Raw genomic sequence first — 20,514 nt, 5'->3', positions numbered from 1 at the left:
CCGGCTCCTCCTCTTGATTATTACAACGGTCGTATCCATGATGAATAATACAGTAAATGAGGTTTTAGCACCGAGTTACCCAATCAGGTTGTACTGCCCGATGGTCGCGGCCCCACTCGGTCACTTTGTATCCAAACTATAAAAGGTGACATACGTTCAGGTTCTACGGTGGAATCTAATCCTTGAAAGAACCCCTCTTTAGCGCCCGATGTTTCCTGAAGAGTTCGTCGTCCTGCGCCACTCTTACGAACCTACTGACACGTTCATAATGTTGCTGTGTAGTATCGACCTTGAGTAGAGCGTTGAGAGGCGGGTCACGGGCTAAATTTAGTGTTTATGCAACCCATGGCAATGGCGTATCACCGCCAATTTAAAATGTATGAAATGAGGCGCGGAATGAAGACATCTTGCCCGGGAGCGTGGTCGGGTGAAACGGAAGCAAAATATATATTGTTGTGACAAACGTATATTCGGATTGAATCGTTTTAGGGTACCAAATTTGATAGCTATACTTTATATATATATATGCACGTACATATAAAAGGTACAGAATATAAACTGGGATAAACTTTGGTGGGTTGCTTGTCATAAAGGGCGTGTGTCACCCAGTATCTTTTTCACCAAAATAAGGCTAGTCCTTTCTAGAGCAAAACATCATGGCGGAAGACAGTGCGTTGTTTCCACGATCTGAGCAAAGGTCACCATTAGTTCAGTCTCTCTGCGCGGGACGAGCCTCCATCGAGCTTCTAGACTTTATATTTTATTCAAAATCGACGGTCCACATTGCAAGCTTTCGTGCGGCTCCTGAAAGTTAGATAAAGATGCTTGAGGGAAATCGGCATATTTTCAGCACAGTTTAGATTTAAAAAAGGCTATTAACGATTAAAAGACATTTTTGACACATGTAAATTTAAGGTTCAGTCATTCAGATAAGTTTCAACAGTTAGCTTTTTGAAACTTTTTGCACCATTGTATATATCTTGTATTTATTTTATCGTTTTGAATTTGGTTTTTTATCACCCAAGTTTAATTCGGTTAACACTCTTCGTATGTAGCGTATCCGCGATCTAATTGACCAAGAGTAAGGCATAAGGTCCTTATCTAGATAGTGCACCTGTTCCAATATCCCTAACGTGAGCTAATCAGCCTTCCGACGCTTCTAGGTATTGTTCGTGTAAGTTGTTGATAGGTACGAAAAAAAAGCCCTAGAAGCGAGTTGTCAAATCGGTTAGCTGCCTCGGATCAAAGTTGAACTAAGGTGCAGCTTTTGTCTTCAGTAAGAAGGCCGAGTAGCCAAATGAGCACGACGGGCTTTAGGCGAATCATGACTTATCGAGCTGCTGCTTCATCAGACTGAAGAGGGCCCGCTATATAATCTTTATTATACAAAGAGTACCTAAACAGGTAACGCGGAAGTTCATTGTTGAAACTTCATATTCATTTTTCCGTAGCATGAAAATAAGTTCTTGCTTTTGAGTTTGATTTTTGTATAACCTGGTTCATCTTTATTAAAATACTTATTTGAGTCCTATCTCCTCCAGCGTTGCTGGAAGGGCTCTAAAAGTTGTACTTTGGACTTTGTGTAACTTTGGAGAAGGCTACACAGAAAGAGGGATGTTGAATCGGTTGCCTAATTTATAGCTCTAATTGTTTGTCCTGACTTTCTAACACACTGCTTAGCTCGGCGCTACAATCGTCAAGCATTTTTGAGAAATTCAGTACCACATAAAGAGTAGGCGTGTCTACAACTACCGCCTATGTGCACAGAGCCTAATTCATAACTTTGTAATTGACTGTTGTGTCTGTTGACTGACCTTTTTTACATAAGATACTAAATCTAAGCTATTTCAATACGCTGCACTAACGAGAAAGCTTGAAATAGATACCGGAAAGCGAGGTATGAAGCTTGCGAATAATCAGGAGAGTCCAATAAGGTTAGGTTAGGTTGGGCGATCTTTATTTATAGACTTTTCTTTGAAATCGGTTCAGTACTTGGTGCGTCGACTTCGCGTGTTATTGATTTCTTCGTATACGAGACCTGGACGAGGTCTAACGTTCCCTGCGCGAGAAACACCCCTTAGTAAGCGTCTGCAAACCTACTCAAATGGGAACAAACGATGTACAAATGAAGATTACTTAATTTCACGCAATTTGTACTCCCGTACCATGCGTGAAATTAAGTATATATATATATATATCCACGCTCAAGTTATAAGCGAATATATTATACATGTTCGCTTATTACTTGAAAATTTGAAGACACCGTACGTGGGGTAAGCTTGAAGCGAAACGCGAAAACACCTGTTGCGTGTTGGGAACCCTTCGCCTAAAGCAACGCTTCACGAAAGCACTGGACGTAAACTCGAGAGATTATAGTCCGTATAGTTGCTCTAACGAGCGCTTACAAAAAACATGAATGTTTCCGCTGTTCGAGAAGATCCTGATAGCTACCACTCGAGAATCCATTGGGCCAATCGTTTTAAGCACCAGCTCATCTAATGGACTGTCAGATCAAATAGTAATCTAATCAATACAACTGGCGGACTGCAAATTGCACCGCGCAAATCTTCTAGATATGCTTGAAGATATTTCTATAGCAAGGAAACGCTCAACGTAGAGCAATAAACAATCGCAGATCGCTAGTCCCCCTGGGAACGCTAATAGTGCTAACAGAGGACATGTTCTGCCCTACAGCATCCAACCCACACTACCCGGAACATGATTATTTTATAATCAAGTGATAAGCGTCAGATCGCTATAAATCAGTTGTCCTGCAGTGCAACAGAAAAGAATCGTAGCAATTACCTATTATGCTCAGTTACATGATGAGGTATAGATATTTGTGTTCTACACATACAAGAAAAAAAGCTAAGGCCTGTTTTACGTCTTGTTTCTTCACTAAAGTTAAATTACATTACGTTTTTTCGTCCAAACTACTTTACGCAGTATTTCTATTACTCGTGTCCAACATCATATGCGTTCAGCATTTCGTCATGGTATATTCAATTAGAAACAATATAATCTCATCAAATAATGTGCTAATAAGCGCTTCACATGTTTGTTTCAAATGATAACCTTTTAAAAAAAATACAAAAAAAATGCCGAAATACAAATCGGCATATTTAATCTAATTTGGAATAAAAGCAAGTTTATTAATAATAAACTTTATGGCTAGGTTGGCTTGATCTGTATTCATGATGCTAACTTGGATTTAAAGAATAATCTATTTAGATATCGTATAGTAATACATGCCTGGTGCCTTCGATGCGTACGTCAATGTATCCCTTACATGGCATAAAAGGCCATAGTAGGTGTGTATCCGGCACTTCGTTCGCCCTTCGCTAACCTTTACTCCGCCGTCATTTGCATTTTATTATCGCTACCTGTGCCAGTATCTTCTGGCCAGTGCAAACACCAAACCTAATTTTTGACACTTTACAAATTCAATGTCTCGCCATTTTCCCAGCGCGCACAAACTTTCCATTTACATATCAGTATATACGTATCAGTGGCAAGCAAAAATACGTCGATACGTATACAATGGCGTTTGCTGGGCGAATTTTGCTCACGTTTAGCTAACTTATTGATTAGTTACACAACACTCGCATGCGTGTCATGCCTGGAAAGCTTGCGCGGTTTTAGCCATCTTCTGCCTTATCTTTACAGAGCTTAGTTACATTCTCTTTGTACACCACCTCGTGCTTTCATTCACGTAAGGTTGCCAATTTTCATAGTGCTTACTTCGTAAAAACACGCGCGTTATCTTCGAACTGATCCATGATGCTCGTTTATGACAGGCTCGTACCCAGCAATCAGTAAAATGACGGATCGAATACCTGGTAGACTAAAAATAATATAAGGTACATTTCATCTAGAACGTCATTTTGATAGAGATATATCTAATATTTCTAGGTTGAACACACTTTTAAAAACTCACGTCATGCGTCTATACGTAACCTACTTTTTTTCGTCGTCCTTTATATTGTAGCATATGCTTCCAATGTGTGCTTTCCTCGTGTGTCCGCAATTCTATAAGACATGTCGACTGCCATGACTTTTTTGTACGATCCAAAAAGTTATTAATATTTACTTATTTTATTTTTTTTCTCTAAATTTTATTCCCTATAAACGTGTGAGTAACTTGGCGTACGCAGTGGGGTACGTTTATAAGAATGTACTGCAGTAACGACCAGTGGCAAAATCTGTGGCGCGTTGGTATGCTTACCTGCAAAGGAAATTGAATCAGATATTAAAATAATGATCAGGTCTTTTAGCCGTTTGTTTTAGGTAAATATCTAAATAGGGCAACTGTGTCCTGTAATTTCTTTCTGAGAACTAGGGGAAGTTTTTCTTAACACTCAGTATCGGTTCAATTTTGACAATGTTGATGGCCAATAGAACGCTACGACAGTGTTTTTTATATATATACAGTTTACCTGTAACTCTGCAACAAGTAACGTGTCCTTAACGACTTACAAATCAATTAAGGTGCTTTGAACGATGAGAAACGTCTCTGGGGCAACCCTTTTAATACGGTGAATATCTTATATTGGGGTAGAATGCGAGTATTTTTTATATTATAATATCACGGCCTATCGCTAAAAGTGTGACCACATTTGTTTTTTTAGGGTTGTGGTTTGGAGCCGCCGCCGCCGCCGCCGCAATCCACTTGAAGCTTTTTTGGAAAATTTCTTTTGTTAAAACGGCTTAGAGCATGTCTATGACTTCGTGTTAATACATCGACTGTAACAGAAGAACGTAATGCCCTTTTTCCTGTAGCATCATTTTAACCCGCCTATAGCCTGCCTGTCTCAGAATTCAATGTGCAAAATCAAGCCTATCGCGAATTCGTAAAATGCTCCTATAAACGATCGCAAGTCGCATTATAACAATAAAACGTTATATTAAGTTTAAGGGAGAAGGAGAAAATGACATTTTATACAAAAAGCCTACCTTATGCTTTATTTCATAGCAAAGGTGGCTATTGGGCAGAATTTCTCAGGACCATTACCGTTATTATTATTAAGCTCGTTACACGATGCGATTATTGAAGAGCTGTGCAAGAGGACGCTCTATACTGTAACAACAAAAGCCAGTTTCAACATCGTTACCATGTGCTACTTTTCTGAAGGAAATTGCCGTTCGTACATATTGGCCTCCCTCTTGACAGCGTGCTTATTAATTTCTAACGGGTATATTAATTCGTTTACAGGCCGCAGGCTTTAATGACTTTAGGTGCTAGGCGTTTTCGTAAAATCACCGGTTGAAAACACCCAAGGAACGGGCCGGTTCTCTCAGCTGTCGGTAAGCTGTCGAGCGTGGGGTCTCTTTTTTTCAAGTTCTGTTGTGACTAACATCAACTCCAAGAAGTGGTAAGTTCCTTGCATTTACATATGCAGCTCCGTGCATTGACTGGCATGTATTTTTCAGTAGCGAAACGCACAAAATATTCACCTCAGGTATAAGGCATAAAAGCTTGTATGAAGCAAATGGCTTGAATCAATATTGTCATAATAAATAGAGCTGAACGAAACTGCCTGGCAGTATCGCGCTAAAAACGAGCCACCTAAGTTGCATAGAACAACAGCACGATAAACCATACCAGCGAATTTTGTTTACGATCATTCATTACCGAGGAAAACAGCTTTTAAAGTATTACGGAGCAGCTGGACGCGTGCGGCACGAGATTTTTTACTACATATTTTGTTTTGTGAACCAGTCAGGGGGGGGGGGGCACAGGGAAGGGACATTTCAGAAAAACAAACCTTCAATGTGGCACAAATGGCTTCGTATAAAAAAGGTCAGGGCTGCATTGGTCCCTATACCACATTCGTCCAAGCTCGCAGCCTTTGTTAATGACTGAACAAATTCGTATGTAGTAGTGGCTGCATCGGTGGTTTCACTGACGCTAGAGCTGGTGTACTTCTGTATACATGCAAGACATCCATGAGGTTCGGTGATGGAAGGGTAGTAAGGAAAAATACCGGAGTAACTATTGTTCAGGCTGTCACCAAGCACCGCACGCCGAAGCCATTCATTGCTTCATTTACCCGCTGAACAAAAGATGAGAAGCGAAAAAACGAAAATTGAAATTCTAATTTTCCGAAATAAAAATCTTGGCTACAATTTTTCCCAGTAGACCCTAATGACAAATTGCAAGCCAAACATAGTAGCCTTCGGCACGAATGAACCTCACCTTTAGCTATCAGAAGCGACAACGGTATTACAAAACACACACAATTTTTCAACCACAAATCCCTCATACTTGTGACTTAGTGATATCACTGCCTCATGAGGACGACCTAAGAAACAAATCTACCTGTCTTTCATTATGGAGAAAATTTAATGTTATATTCAGTGTGCTCAAGTAGGTGCTCGCTGTTTTACGATAAAATCTAATCGGCACCCTATATGTTTGTCTATAGCTACCTAAAATAACTCTTTTAACTTTTTGAACCCACACATATTGGATAGGTTGACCCCCTACTCCGATGTTGCTGAGTGAGTCGAATCAACTAATTCGTCTAAGGCTGCGTCAGATCATGACTTCGGATGCATATTTATAGTAATGCACTAATCCCATAATTCAATTATCACTGAAAAAACCATCATACTCAAGCTTGTTAAGCCTTACACTGTGTTCCTGATAGACTGACCTTTATGCTAAAGTAGTCCTGTGCTGAAGGCCATCTTTCCCAAAATGTTACCGTTTTATCTCCCGACTTGTATATTGTTGCTAACTTTTCAAATGATAACCCTTAGTGTCACGTAATTCACTTATTACGTTATTTAAAGCAGATCGCAACTTTCGAATCATATAGGTTAGAACCTATCCTTTGTTTTTTTACATATTCAAGCCAATGTTCCTCAACAGTTATTTACATCATTGCCGATGTCTTGAACTGACAATACGACACACTACGACGCCTACCGACCTTTTCAATTCATGGCGTCTTTAGAAATCACCAGGATTTAAATATGGGGACTAAAGCTATCGCTCGTAAAGTTTTTTTTTTTAAGTCAGGCTGTAGTTGATGCGTGGCAATCACAGTAAGTCACAGTTAATCACAGTAAGTGAATCGAATGCCGCATCGTATATAAAACTCTTTAGAAATTAAAGCTATATAGAAGCGTTGGTTGTTTTTCTTTTCGCGCAGAACTTTGTAACCGTGAATGTCGCTGATATTCATTGTGAGCACGAGCGCCAGCGTTTATTAGTCTCTATTCAAGACTATTACTAAAGAAGCTGTACGACTCCCAATCTCGATCATTCTCCAGTCGGTGACATAGACTGAACTATGTCTCGTTTATGGTGACGATGTCCTGCAGGTAGATTTTTATACTAAACGTACCTTGACCTGTCTTAAACAAAGTTCGAGAAGGATCATGGTTTTGTTTTTCATCTTTTGTTCTTACGTTACGATATTATTACACATTTTGAAAAAATCCCATACCGATCTTGTAGAATGCTAACTACATATGCAGTGTTCTACTGAGAAGTTTTACAGCCTTCGTATACGTTATCTCCATGATCTTGGACCTTGTTTTTAAAACAATAGCACCAGTAACAAATTATCGCTTCACAAAAGGTCCCTTGTCCTGTGTTTTCATAAATCTTCTATGAATTCCAGTAGCGCCATAGATAAAGGCTTGACAACTGAGCATTAAACAGTATATTTAAACTCTAAACTCTTTATTCTTTGATTATAGCCGTAAACAGCCAATGCACTCGATGTAAATATTCACGAATTTTCATCTGTTTGTGGCGCGCAGTTTTAAAGCTATGTAAATCATTCGACCTACTAAGTAGCCCCGGACAAGTTAGTGCTTGGAACTACGATAGTCAATTGACTTTATCATAGATTGTGGACACCTTATGCGATACAGGTATGTATAGCTTAATCATACACGTTACGAGTACCAATAAAATAGCGTACTGCTCACTAACGGGCCGTAAAACTACGGAATAATAAAAGATGAAGTAATTAGTTTTTTTCTCTAATAAACTTTCCTTGCAATTAATAGAACTATGGCGGATATGTCCATGAAAATCTAAGGACATCATGCGCACTCCTGCCAGTATATGTAAAAAGTGTCCTGACCCTCATAATCAAAACCGTGGTTCAAACGAAACCCTAAACTACATCCTCTCGACCTGTTGTCACTGGGCGTTTTCCTTCGAAAGCTTTAGTCGGTCAAACAAAAGCAAAAAATGTTACTAAAACAAGTTACTTGGTGCTTTGTGGCAAATTCACTTGTGCCAATGTGAAAATTTCCTGCAACTCGGAGAACATTGCTATCAATTACTTTTGGGAAAGATAGGCAAAGGGAACGCTGAAGTAGAAAGTAAGCATTTGGGTTGATGCTGAAAGAATCCTTTCTTATTGATTTTCATAGAGTGGCAACGGAGCGAAGATACCTTGGATCTCTTCGCTCCGTACCTCGCTCTTCGCGAGTTGCTAGGGCGCGACCTGTCGCTTCTTCTTCGCGCAGAATAATGCGCGTTAACTATGTGCCATTCTTTACTGTCGGCGTCGTCTTTGGGACGAAACGTTGCCACCTCCATCCCATCATTACCATCACTAGCTTTATCTATGGTTCAGATAAATCGACAACCATATATATATATTAATATATATAACTATATATTAATAAGAAGAAAAAGGTTTGTTAGTTAACAAAGAGCCTAGGTTTATTTTTAAGAATTTTAAATCTAGCTGTATAACCTCTATAACCTAAGAATTATGTCAAAACGTTCCTTCATTTTATTTGTTAATAAGGTATTGCATTGAATTTTTATTCATGTTTATATTTTTTTTATAGCTTGTCCTGTTGAAAAGTTGTTTATCGTCTTTCAAGTAGTCACCAGAAAATTTTGTTTTTCTTAACTCGCCCTTTTATCTATTCATTTTTCAGATTTAACCAAAAGAAAAATGGGTTTTAATGCTGGGTCTAAAAGCACAAATAGCTAGCACTTTGACAAAATATAAACATGGATTGAAAGGTGCTCTTCGATGAACTTCCGGCGATTACCAATAGAGGGTGTCATTTGCCATCGCGGTTTGTCTCTGCTTTGAAAAATTTGATGGCGCGTTTACGGACGATCTTGGAGGAAACTCAATAGTTTCGTACCTCTGCGAAATAACACTGCTGACAGCAGCTACGCAGAAGATGCTCACTAAAAACAAGAGGATAGTGTTGGAGAAGTATGCTTTTGACTTTACAAATGATTTTATCCCGTTGTGGAACGCGAACATATAACTCGAACCCTCTCAACTAACTACGCAACAACATGTTTTACTGTGGACATCGCACAGATCTGCCGTCATGATTTGTTACCGTACTGTAAGCGTTAACTCTCAGAGATTGTTTCTAACTGGACTGTTTGTAGGACTATAAATAGCTATAGATACCCGACCGGACGGTGACGAAATACGCAACAGTACCCTTCGTACAGAATAATGACTAATTAGAAAAAAGTACAGGATTACCAGGCCTATTCTACTCGAGCCGCCAGATGATTTTGTTTCTCTACGCGCTAAAACTGTTCTATTATTACGTCCCTGAAACGGCAACACATGTCACGTACAATTCCTATCAGTAATAGCCTACACATAGGTATAGGCATAGTGCTTACTTATTGTTAAAAAAAAAATGATTGGCAGAATACCTAGTCCGTTTAACTTACACACATGGACACGCCTGATCTTCGTATCCCAATTTAGTACGGTTATATATATTTCGAACACCGCTTCAAAGCTAGTTATTTCCAATGCGCCGCTGAACTGTAAAGGGAGATAATAACTATAGCACATCAGGTTGTGCTCATCATCCGACATTGGAAACTGGTAGAGCACAAAGTTAAAGCCCAAGCTATCATCTAAAAATCGCGCTATACGTCTGACATATGTAAGGAAAATATGAAGAGCAGACTCTAACCAACACGAACGATATATACACGAACTTCGCCGCTAGCCACGAACGAGGTAAGTTGTCTCGACCCGTCCAGGCCAGGCCTGTCTGTCTCCTTCTAAACGATCAGTTTAAATAAAAATATATAGAGATTACTTAGAACCAGTCAGTGTATTGTATCTCGCCTGCAAGTGTACAACACTATAAAAGTACTTTTCCAAAGCCAGAACGGTTGGGTGGGAAATGTTCACTTGTTTTGTAAACCTTTTTCGCCGTATAAACACTTTATTTAATAATAATAATAAACAGGACAAAAATCGCATTTTGTTTTAAAGACTGCAAAGCTTCTTGGGTAAACCTAAATGAGTTTGCTTGATGATAAAAACAGATTGAATGAACCATATTTCGAAAGCAATGCAGCTACGATTTTATCTGCATAGTCCAAATACTATTTAGGCAGCTTCACGTGACCGTTCTGAGAGTCTAGATAGTTGGAAGTCTTTACCGCATCACTATTAGTAGGTGGATCAGTGCTGCTTTCAGTGAAGTATAAATTCTTCACGCGTCCGATTATTATGTTGAACTCGACGTAGAAAGGAAGGATCAAATCGGATATAGATTCCTTCGGTAAAAGCGCCAGTCGTTTAACGGTTTATTGAACATAACTAGAAGGCGGGAGCGCCTATAAGCATCAACGAACACTTTATCAGCGTTAGAGCCTTGTTTTTCTTCAGTCTTCAACAGATCGACAGTCTTCAACAAATAGAGTGCCTCCGGTTTGATGTTCCGTGCATTTATTTAGATGGAACGCGGCAAAGAATTATTCAGAAGTGGTACCTGCTGCTGAAAGTGGTTCACCTATAGATGCACTTAAAAAAAAAAAAACGTTACCTAAGCCTAAATACGTGTAAATGGTAGCATCAAGGTAGATTAAACCGCATTGTAAACGTGCTGATATTAGCTACCCTCTCAAGTAATGAGCTATGTGCCTGTTCGTACTCGAGTTTAGCTGCGATAAACGTTATCCATTCAGTAACTATGGATTCTAATATGCATGAATTTTGAATTTCCAACTTCAGAGACACGTTCGTAACATGGTGGTATCTGTTCAGGAGTTAGGAAGTTTCAAATGATATTGTAAAAAAAGTTAAACTTCGACGACAGGACTACTATGTGTTTCTATATTCAGTTACAAATCACATAACGATAAATTGTTGAACGAAAGTTTTTAGTTCGGGTGAAACAACATAGGTTCAGCGAAAACCGGGCCGAGGGTTTACCCATAAAAACATGCATTATAGGTTACCATACCTTAGGGTGGAAACAGCAATCACAGGCGTATAATATGGGGCTAACGAGTGTGTAACGTCAGTGGGCAGAACCGTAAATCAGACGTTCATCATTTTCGAAACGTAGAATCGTGAACGTGAATCATAGTTCGTGACAACTTGGCCTTCCGACCGAAAATTTGACATATCGATGTAACTAATAATATCGTGCACAAACGAGTACGGCGTCATTGATACTGGAATCGTCCTTAGTGCTACGTTAAAATCTCGACCTAGGCAAGGGTCACTACCTGCATACGTTTAGACTTGCATCCAGGTTTAGTTTTTGGCAACGTCATCAAGTACAGGGCCATTCGAATCGGGCCCTAGAGAAGGGGAACTTGAAATATTATATACCTATTCAACCTACAAACGCTGCAGGTGAACCATTCACCGATAGAAACTGAGTGACAATGTTACACAGTTACTAGATTTCGTATGACAGCAGGCATTAAAAGTCTGAGTAAACCTTGAAATTTCAGTTGAATATCCGTTATAGTAAACAATACTAATACGAACGTAACGTGCACGCGGTTGAAAACAGTGAATAACTCTCTGCCTTTCTACGTCAAATATTATAACGTGACGTTATTTATAGCGTCTAGTTCAATCACAGTGCACTTATTATTGACAAAGACGCCGTGTTTATGCAGCTTTTAGCTTGTGTACGCACAAAAATTAAGATATATTTAAATCGAACTTGGGTTTGATTGTAAGCGGTGCGATCATCTCCGCTTAACTGGGAAGGAATCTAAAGTTACACGTATATACTATTGTCGCTTAATATTAGTTCTGGCTACCAGCGCGAGACGGGCAAAATATGGCACTGATTTGTTGGCTAGCAAAATAAGAGTCCGCCATGTCTGCTAAAATCCAGAATATTCTAGGTACAAATAGCAAAATGGCTATAATAAAAATGAGATGGCATTCGTTATTCCACGCGCTAGTTTCGTATATCTATTGCAAGCGTATGATAGGGAACGCCACAGTTCCTATTTGATTTTACCACGACCTCGATGAAATATGGTTTTTCAAACACGGGTAGAAAAAGGATATTTTCCTGTTTAGGAGATCACTTTTCACTCTCTTAAATGGTCTAAGTAAAAGAAATTCATGGTAAAGGAACTTCATTTATATATTGTCGAATAAACAGTAACGGTTCATTAGTAAATGGCAATATAAGTACAATAGCAAACGTAACTGCAAGCTGCTGCATAGTATCTAGGTCCAACCTAAGTCTAAGTGTAGGAAAACTTCGAAAAACCTAGAACAAAAAAAAAAAGTAACAACTATTTATATACTGCCTCCGACCGAACAAATAGCTTATTCAAACCCCGTGTCAGCGTTAATGAGTACAGTTATTTCGGTAAAGCTATGTCTTTTGGATGTTTATAAGCTCGCTAAGTATGCCTCTGCGTAAATATAGGTTATCTTGTCTTAGGAAACGCAGGATAGGCTGCTTTAGAATAGATCCTTTCTTGCGCCTAATAGAACAAGACGATAAGAAGCATAGTGCAAGAAACGCCTTTAAACAGCCCTGGGCGTATGTTAATCGATCTGTTATGTTATTCAGGGCTTACTATTCTTTGTGGCTACGGTCTGCACGCTAAGATAAGGGAAACATATTCAGATAGATCTGATCTGATATCTACTGCAACGAGTAAACAGCACAGAATTACAGCATAGGGATAAGTTTTTTTAAATATTTAGAAGCACCTTATGTGCTGTATACTCATACATGCCTATTTATCACAGACATTACTTTTAGAGTGGCAGTTCTCCATTATAACTACTAGCTCTCTGTCCTCTCTCTGTGCGGGCGTAATCGATTCGACGCTGCCCGGGAAACTTCGTTGAAACCAATGTTTTCTAAATGTTGATTAAAATACAAATTTTCACTGTTTCAAGATCATTCGATAAGCTGTTACGTTGAAAGTCTCAGCCGATTTAACTTAGGGGATCACCTGTCATTAGGCGCACCTCAGATTTCGATGCCAAAGTCGTTCAGTTAATCGTCTGTTTATCGTGCAAAAAATAAAAATCGAATGTATCTTGCCCTTTTTGTGAGCACTTATTTTTTTCACAAGGTACAGCATTTGTACCATAAAGTACTAACTGTCTAACAATGTGTACTTTTAACATAAGATTAGTCACGATAAATCTGTGTGGCAGCATCGTGAGAATACCGAAACAAGGAACAGCTAGTCTGTGTTATAACATCATACGTTATAGCCTTGCTTCCGCTGCATTCACTGACGCAGATTCGAATGAATAATCTATGTACCTCCGCTTAGCACGGGTCTCTGCGACGGTCTATCTGCCACAACGGTCGAGCTAGAGGTCGAGCGCACGCGGTAAAATTCAAACAAACCGTTTTCTTTTTTTCGCGTTCCATTACAGTTGGGTACAGTTCAACACAAGCCTCACCGCCTGATAACTTAAATACCCATAGCGAAACAGGATGAACAAGTACAGAGAGAGATGATTACCAGATTAGGCTCCAAGTTTTAGTATATGATTTCAGTAACCGTTCGAGTAGAAACAATGTACCTCTATATAGTCACGGACAAGTGGATAAATAGCTAACTGTATAGTGGCTGTTAAGTGTGCTGCCAAAATTCAGAGAACAGCTCTGTGGCCGCTTAGGTAGTACTCTGTACTGGTCCTAACGCATAGAGAAAAATACTTACCACTTGTGTAATTAAAATCCTTTAATAGCTGATCTTTGCTCTGCTCAGATAACCGAAGTTGTTTTGCATCTCTAAGTACGCATACATGCCTCCATATTGAAATGAATGCTACAGTATATCATGGACTTAGCTTCCTATAAATGCGGCTCGTAAAAGGTCGATTGCAAAAATGATGTTTTACATTTGTGCGAATATTAACTGTAAGTTGAATCTCCGAAAGCTTCTCGATCCATAGGGATCATTCAGTAGCGAAGTTCGTACGAGAATCGATCAATCAATCGGTTTTTTGATTCTTTATACTCTTTCTAGTACCGTAAATCTTTCCCTAAACAGTGTTCTAAGCGTATACCTAAAATATTTTTTTGAATTAGCTCCAAAAAAACTGCATAATTTTAGGTCGACTAGTCGAAATCGGAAAAATTCAGAGTAAACTGAAAAAAAATAGTTAATAAATTACTAACGAATCCGTTCGGACTATTTGACTTAACTGTAAAAACAACTTTCGGAACAATATGCTTTCGTTCTATTTCATCATAGGAATCTAGATTGATATAAACATGCGTCTTTGAGCATTTCAGTGGAGCCCGCTTTGCTTGCCTATCATCCACTTAATAGAAACTTTTTATCAACTATCTTCATCTAGACTACAATTAAATGTAAGACATCAAATAGTATTTCATTCTCTTTCTGAATAAACAGCCATCTATATTCATGTAAAACAAAAAAAAAGGAAGATGTATCTATCTCATTGGTAAAAACTATCCAAAAATCGAACAGGACAAATTCGAACAGGAACAAAACAAAGGCCGAAACAGTGAGCGCTATGTTGATCGGTAAAGTTGCCTGGTTTGATTTCGAAGAGGTGCCAACTTCTTTGCCGGGATTTTCGTTCTAAAATCGCCTCGCCGATAGAGTGTACCTCTCATTTGGATGCAGCGTAAGCAGATTTGCCCCGAAACCTTCATCTAATAGAATTATGGGGCTTATACGCCCCCCCCCCCCCCCCCCTGCCACAAAGTTACGAAGCAAACGCCCTTCAAATATCTCGAACGACAACCACTAAAAGTTTGTGCAGATCTGAATTCTGAGTTCACAAAAGATTTCATGGCTTGTGTATTTTTTTTTTTTTTTAGAGAACTGATTAAATTGAGGACTACACCAACTTTCAATACATAGCTAACCTTTCATATTCATACAAGAGTATATAAGCAAACCTATACGATAACCTGTGACATTTTTATTTACTGAAAATATATGTTTCGCGTATGATGAAATATTACTGCCACTAAGGGTTGCATCCAATCTTTAAATTGGAAACCTTTTCCCACTTAATCGTATTCCTTGCCGGAGATAGTCAAAAACGTGAACGCTAAAACAGGTTCTTCGTATTATACTCGTAAGCTTGTCACACAGCAACGAAAGTACACGACTGAGGCAAGCTACAATGGGGTAGCACTTCAATATGCCAGGCGCTGATAAACCTTCAGACAATGGTTTCTGTATCTCCTTCGTTCGTTTATTATCTTGCTTCGCTTTTTTTCGCTACGCCAGTGTATACTCAGATAGAACTACTTCACTCATATCGCATTAATATGTAACCCATGTTTACGTAAAACTGTCAATGCTACGCTTTTTAAGAATTTGGGTTAATTATAGCCTAGTTTAGCTATGCCTCACACCGTGATGTACAGCAAAAAAAGTTACCTATCCAAATATTTCCTTAAAAAATTGCAGAAAATCGATTGCAGAGACTTTTCAGATACTTTTCAAACCGGCGACTATCAATATGTGAGCACCTTCCCGTTTTAGTCGTCTCTCCTAAAACAATAGAAATCAATGATGGATTTCTTGCCAGATACTTAATAGGAAATGTATTGAACATTTGAAATATATATATATCTATCTATCTATCTATCTATCTATCTATAGATGTATAATATTGCGTTTTAGAGAATCACATTTGATTAAGACTACTAAGAGTAAGCACGAATGAATAGTTATTTTCACTCTATACTCTTGCACTCTAGAAACTTATGTATTTGAATAAGATTTTTTAAAACTACAAAAAATTTGGAGATAACACACCATAAGATGTTGGTTGCGGGGGAACGGTACGAATCTGCTTGCTTGGACATCCTATGGTAAAACGCGTTCCATCTGTGCTCGTTATCTTTGCCTGCATATTGCTGAAGCAGGAAGGCAGTGATTCCACGTTTCAGCGAACCCTATGATGTCATCTTTCTCTCCAGCTTTTCGTTGGGTCGACGAGTCGTCAAAGGCTATTGCCACCCAAGAGTTTGTTATACATGTGTATAGCCAACGTCAGCTGTTGACATGATCCGACCACCTGGGCAAGCCGTGTCCGACGAATCATTATGTGTTTGCTGTTTTCCATGCTTCACCCCCTACCGAAGTTCACTTCTAAAGCACGAGGGAACGCAAATGGATAACAGGAAGAGTTTCAAGAAGATCCAAAGCTCCGTTTGCTATTCGTCGTTTGCTGTAGGCTGCTCTCACCAGCCCTCTCGACTACCACCGCCTTCACTGCAGTAGCAATATGATCGTTCGGCCCCAAAGCCGAGAAACTGACACCATAACCCAACTCCGCTGTCCCCTAGGGGTCCGCCGACGAAACTAGCGATGGCCTTGCAGGGCAGCACAACAGGCGGAAGATACGCGCTTTTACACGGACGCAGACACAGTGCACACTTTGACGGTACACGGGCATCAAGTGGTGTCATAAGCCATCACGAACCATCGTAACTGAGCTGATGATAGTGAATTATGAACGACTACAAGAAAGATGCACTACAAAACAGCGTCCTATACTACGATGTGAGGCCGTCAGCTGTCTATCGGTGGCAGGAGCAGCAGTTGCGCGATACAGTCAAATTGATTGTACTCCATTTTCGCGATGGGTACAAGAAGCTTTTGTATTCTCGAGTACCTGTTATTCCCTTTCATCAGCGATCTGTCGTTTAGCGTCACCAGAGTAGCATCGAGGGTAAAGTTAACGAGTCTCTTCCTTGTACTTCAAAAACTTTTTTCGCTTCAGCCTATAGTTCTACCTTGCCTGACAAGTGCGTCGATGACGAAAACTAATGCCGTCACCCATAAGGGATCGAATAAGATAAACAATGCTAGTTGAATTTAGGAAAATCGGGCGTTGTGTTTTTGAGTTTAACAAAACCATTGACTTCTTTCTATTTATGTATAAACAATGCTTATTCCGAGACATACATAAACATGCAGGCCTGTTAGGATTACGCGTGAGTGCATTCTTTCTGCGCTTCGACAGAAACGCACAACGAGGCTTCGTAGACCGCTTCATTATCGCCTGGCCAAGCAAGCAAGCAAGTAAGCATGAACTACACGGTAGACTCGTTCGTCTAACTTAAAAAACGAGAAAGAGCGCGGGAGAAAGGGTGACGATGGTGGGAGAAAGCTTCTTAACATCAGCCAACATTCCCAGTTTCGGCCCAGGCGGCACCTGCAGCGTAAAATAAATTCGTGTGATAGCGAAACGTCGACGATGAAAGACATAATGCGAGTGTATAACTGCGAACATTTGAATACGACGGCTTTGACGCAAAGCCTATTCCAACATACTATATGTAGAACAACTAAGTACCGTCTGAACCACTACGTTCTCCGTCATTTTATTCAAATAACTTTTCAAATATATCACCCGCAATCACTTGAATTGAAATTTTATTTTCTATGTAATCCTAAATGGTGGTTAAAAAAGCGTATTACTTCAAAATGTTCCACAGTTCATTACAGTCTTTCATAGCTTTCGGGCTATATTCAATTTACGCTGAAGTACAACCTATTATAATAGTCTATAGTATAATAGTCTAATAATACCCAAGTCTTATTCAGGCTATTGAACTGACAATTTCAGTCCTACTAGATGATTTGATTGATACGATCAAATTAAAACGATTTGGACCATTGATGAACAGGACTAGGCAGTCTTGAGAACCAACTCCCCTTCGAATCTGCAGTATTTGCCCGCTAATAATAAGGGTCTCTGTAATGGATTGAACAGGGCATAGCCCTCGGCCAATGAGATAAACCAGCAATCACGTAGAAATACGAATAGAATTATTATCCTATTATGGTATCAGTCGGCAACTACGAAAATAGGTTACAAATGACAGCTTTTTTTTAAGCTAGATTTTTGGTAATACGAAGTAAATGCTCGGAACATAATCAAATTATAGCCCAAACAATACCAGAAATGCAATTTTTTGGTAAAATTAAATTCTAGGCTAATAGCATTTTCTTTCATGCATTGCCATTAGTTACGAACCTGTCTACCCTTATACTGCTAGGCTCCTGTATTCGCTTGTCGGTTCGTTTTAAAAAGCTCCGCTCTTGATTTTCCCGGCAGGTTGAATCGTCTGTTGAAGGGTGTACCTTGTTTCCCCGGCAGATGATAACAGTAGCTCGAGCAAACTTTTCGATCGACTTTCGAACAAAAAAGATCACTTGGTTTCGAATGTGTTTCTATAAATCAGAGATGTAGATAGAAAATTGTATGATAAATATTTAAGTTTTGCGATTTTTTTTTGCTTATAGGAAAAATTGTACTTATTTTTTGGAAGGTTTGGATTTGGAAGTTGAGAAGCTTCAGTATTGGGTTAGCAAAAAAGCTCAAATGGCAAAAAACGTGTAAAGGGATAATAACAATTGAACTATAATCAGAGTGTAGATTAGGCCTCCCGTATTAACTAGGCCAATGAGCTAGAGTCGCAGATTCGTTTCATGCGGTTAACGTAAGATTTCTTCCGATAATAGTGCTCTGAATTCTAGGTTAGCCAGACACGTTGCTGTTTCCCTTCTGGGGAGATTTCGAATCTAGACTACAGCGGAATAACGGATACATTATCATGGTGGAAAAGTGTAACTTAAATACACTTAAAACTTAAAATACTTAAAACTACGAATTAACAGAAAAGTATAATAAAGGGGGTAAGACATTTAACGGACAACGTCATTGAAAAATTACAGCCGGTAAACTGAGACTATAGTCTACACTAGAGTTGCAATTTAAACCAGCTTAGGTAGGGGGTGAGGTGTCTGCGTGATAGCCTACAGGGTAACGTGTTCACCTATTGATATGAGGGACATGTTGTGGTCTGGCTTCGAACCCGGGCACAGTCAGACTCCGTTCAGTGGTGGGAGCCGGTCGTCTGATGGAATCCGGCAATACCGGACGTCAAACTCGAAACAGAGGCACAACGAGCTTTCTTTCTAGCACAAACAAGACTAATCGGCTAACTGGAGTAGCTCTCCAGTCTATTCTTCAAAGATGCTATGTTAGGTTAAATACGACATGAATTAACTAGATATTGAAAGTTACAGTGAAACAAGGGGTGACGAAACTACCAAGATGATTCGAATTGTCCATAAGGCTAGCCTTAACCCAGTCGAGTAACTTTTATAGAATCCATATAGCCAGCCAAACAACAGTTACACTGTAGACCGATCCACAAAAAGTAGTTTGCAACTCTTAAAGTATGGTGTAAATCAAGGACCCTCAAGTCACCTAAAGATATTCCAGGGTCCATACTTCTGTGATAAATCTTCTGTGACCTGGCGGATAAGAAGTCTAGATATTACTTAACCATTCCGATGAAAAATACGACCATATCATAATAAATTAAGGAATTCAAAATGACCTTTGCGAGTGAACGTGCCCGGCTTAAGATCTGGCGCTACTGGGCTATATAAGCGCCTATTAAGTTAACTTCGATGTTAAATGTTGCTTTTACCGAGATCAAGTTCGCTTTTACGGTCAGCACTTAGTTTATCTTTCCCATGTTACATCGTTATCTTATTTATCGTTATCGTCGTGTTATTTGTCAGAGATCATCAAGTGCACTCTTTTATTGGGACGTGCAATAACTTTCAGATCATTAAAAATTTCACCGCTGCTATGGCGTCCACATAAACAATCACTCTACAGTTTACGAACCGATTCAGCGTCTCGCAATATTTCATAACAGATCGATTTACAGGCTTCTTGCAACTGCAATCCTTTGAATTCTATAATATTTTGTACCATAATTTTGAATTTGGATCACGTCGAAGGTATTTAGCTGGTTGTTATTCTCAGCACTTCTATGGATGCTATAGGACTTCTCGATTGGAAAGTATTTTGATTTCTGTTGACGTTTGTGAGGCTTCAATAGGAGAGACATATACGAACTTCAAGGTTATTTATTATGAAGACAGCGACCTCTATGCAGTGTACGCCTAGGCATTAAAGTCTGTCCAATTTCTCTTTGCGTTTCTCGATCGTAGCAGGACTGACAGTGCGCGAATACGTCCCCCAGACGTTTTCATTGAAATTCTCGTATGATTGCTTATACACTTTTGTGAAGTAGTTATATGTTCCGTGCACGACGTGAATCTTTGAGTCAATTTATACGAAGTGCTGAAGCTTACTTTTTGTTTTACCGTGTGGACGAGAACCTTTCTTCTGACGACCGAAGCAAAACGGAACCTCTTGTCTAGCATTCCTTTTGGCTAAAAGCAAAACGGAAAATTGTTGTTTAATTACTATTACATTATTA

General features: G+C 39.3%; 2 protein-coding genes across 15 annotated transcripts in view; both read right to left on the bottom strand.

Moving 5' to 3' along the window:
• Nucleotides 1–423: 423 nt before the first annotated feature.
• The window catches only part of LOC111269154 (uncharacterized), a 41,492-nt gene continuing 21,401 nt past the window's right edge, over nucleotides 424–20,514 (bottom strand). For 4 of the 12 annotated variants that reach the window (XR_002685613.2, XR_002685614.2, XR_002685612.2 and 1 more), the window contains 3 exons: nucleotides 3,742–3,844; nucleotides 1,887–2,059; nucleotides 424–804 (listed from right to left, as the gene is read on the bottom strand). Coding sequence is in view for 2 of the 12 variants with exons in the window: in XM_086971994.1 (XP_086828120.1) it covers nucleotides 761–804; nucleotides 3,742–3,844 (147 nt within the window). In the remaining 10 variants the exon portion in view is untranslated. Of the gene's footprint in view, nucleotides 805–1,886; nucleotides 2,097–3,252; nucleotides 3,845–3,961; nucleotides 4,226–20,514 lie in introns of those variants that run through there. The other 8 variants (XR_015314488.1, XR_015314493.1, XR_015314489.1 and 5 more) reach the window with 7 other exon arrangements.
• The window catches only part of LOC111269155 (uncharacterized), a 15,102-nt gene continuing 9,513 nt past the window's right edge, over nucleotides 14,926–20,514 (bottom strand). For 2 of the 3 annotated variants that reach the window (XR_015314495.1, XM_086971998.1), the window contains exons 2-4: nucleotides 20,387–20,467; nucleotides 18,246–18,442; nucleotides 15,928–17,420 (exon numbers count right to left, since the gene is read on the bottom strand). Coding sequence is in view for 1 of the 3 variants with exons in the window: in XM_086971998.1 (XP_086828124.1) it covers nucleotides 17,261–17,420; nucleotides 18,246–18,442; nucleotides 20,387–20,467 (438 nt within the window). In the remaining 2 variants the exon portion in view is untranslated. Of the gene's footprint in view, nucleotides 15,749–15,927; nucleotides 17,421–18,245; nucleotides 18,443–20,386; nucleotides 20,468–20,514 lie in introns of those variants that run through there. The other variant, XR_015314494.1, reaches the window with a different exon arrangement.

Source organism: Varroa jacobsoni, unplaced genomic scaffold (genome assembly GCF_002532875.2).
Source record: "Varroa jacobsoni isolate VJ856 unplaced genomic scaffold, vjacob_1.0 scaffold_1358, whole genome shotgun sequence".
Taxonomy (NCBI): Eukaryota; Metazoa; Arthropoda; class Arachnida; order Mesostigmata; family Varroidae; genus Varroa; species Varroa jacobsoni.
The sequence above is the reverse complement of the archived record's forward strand: the minus strand, read 5'-3'. Positions and strand labels throughout refer to the sequence as shown.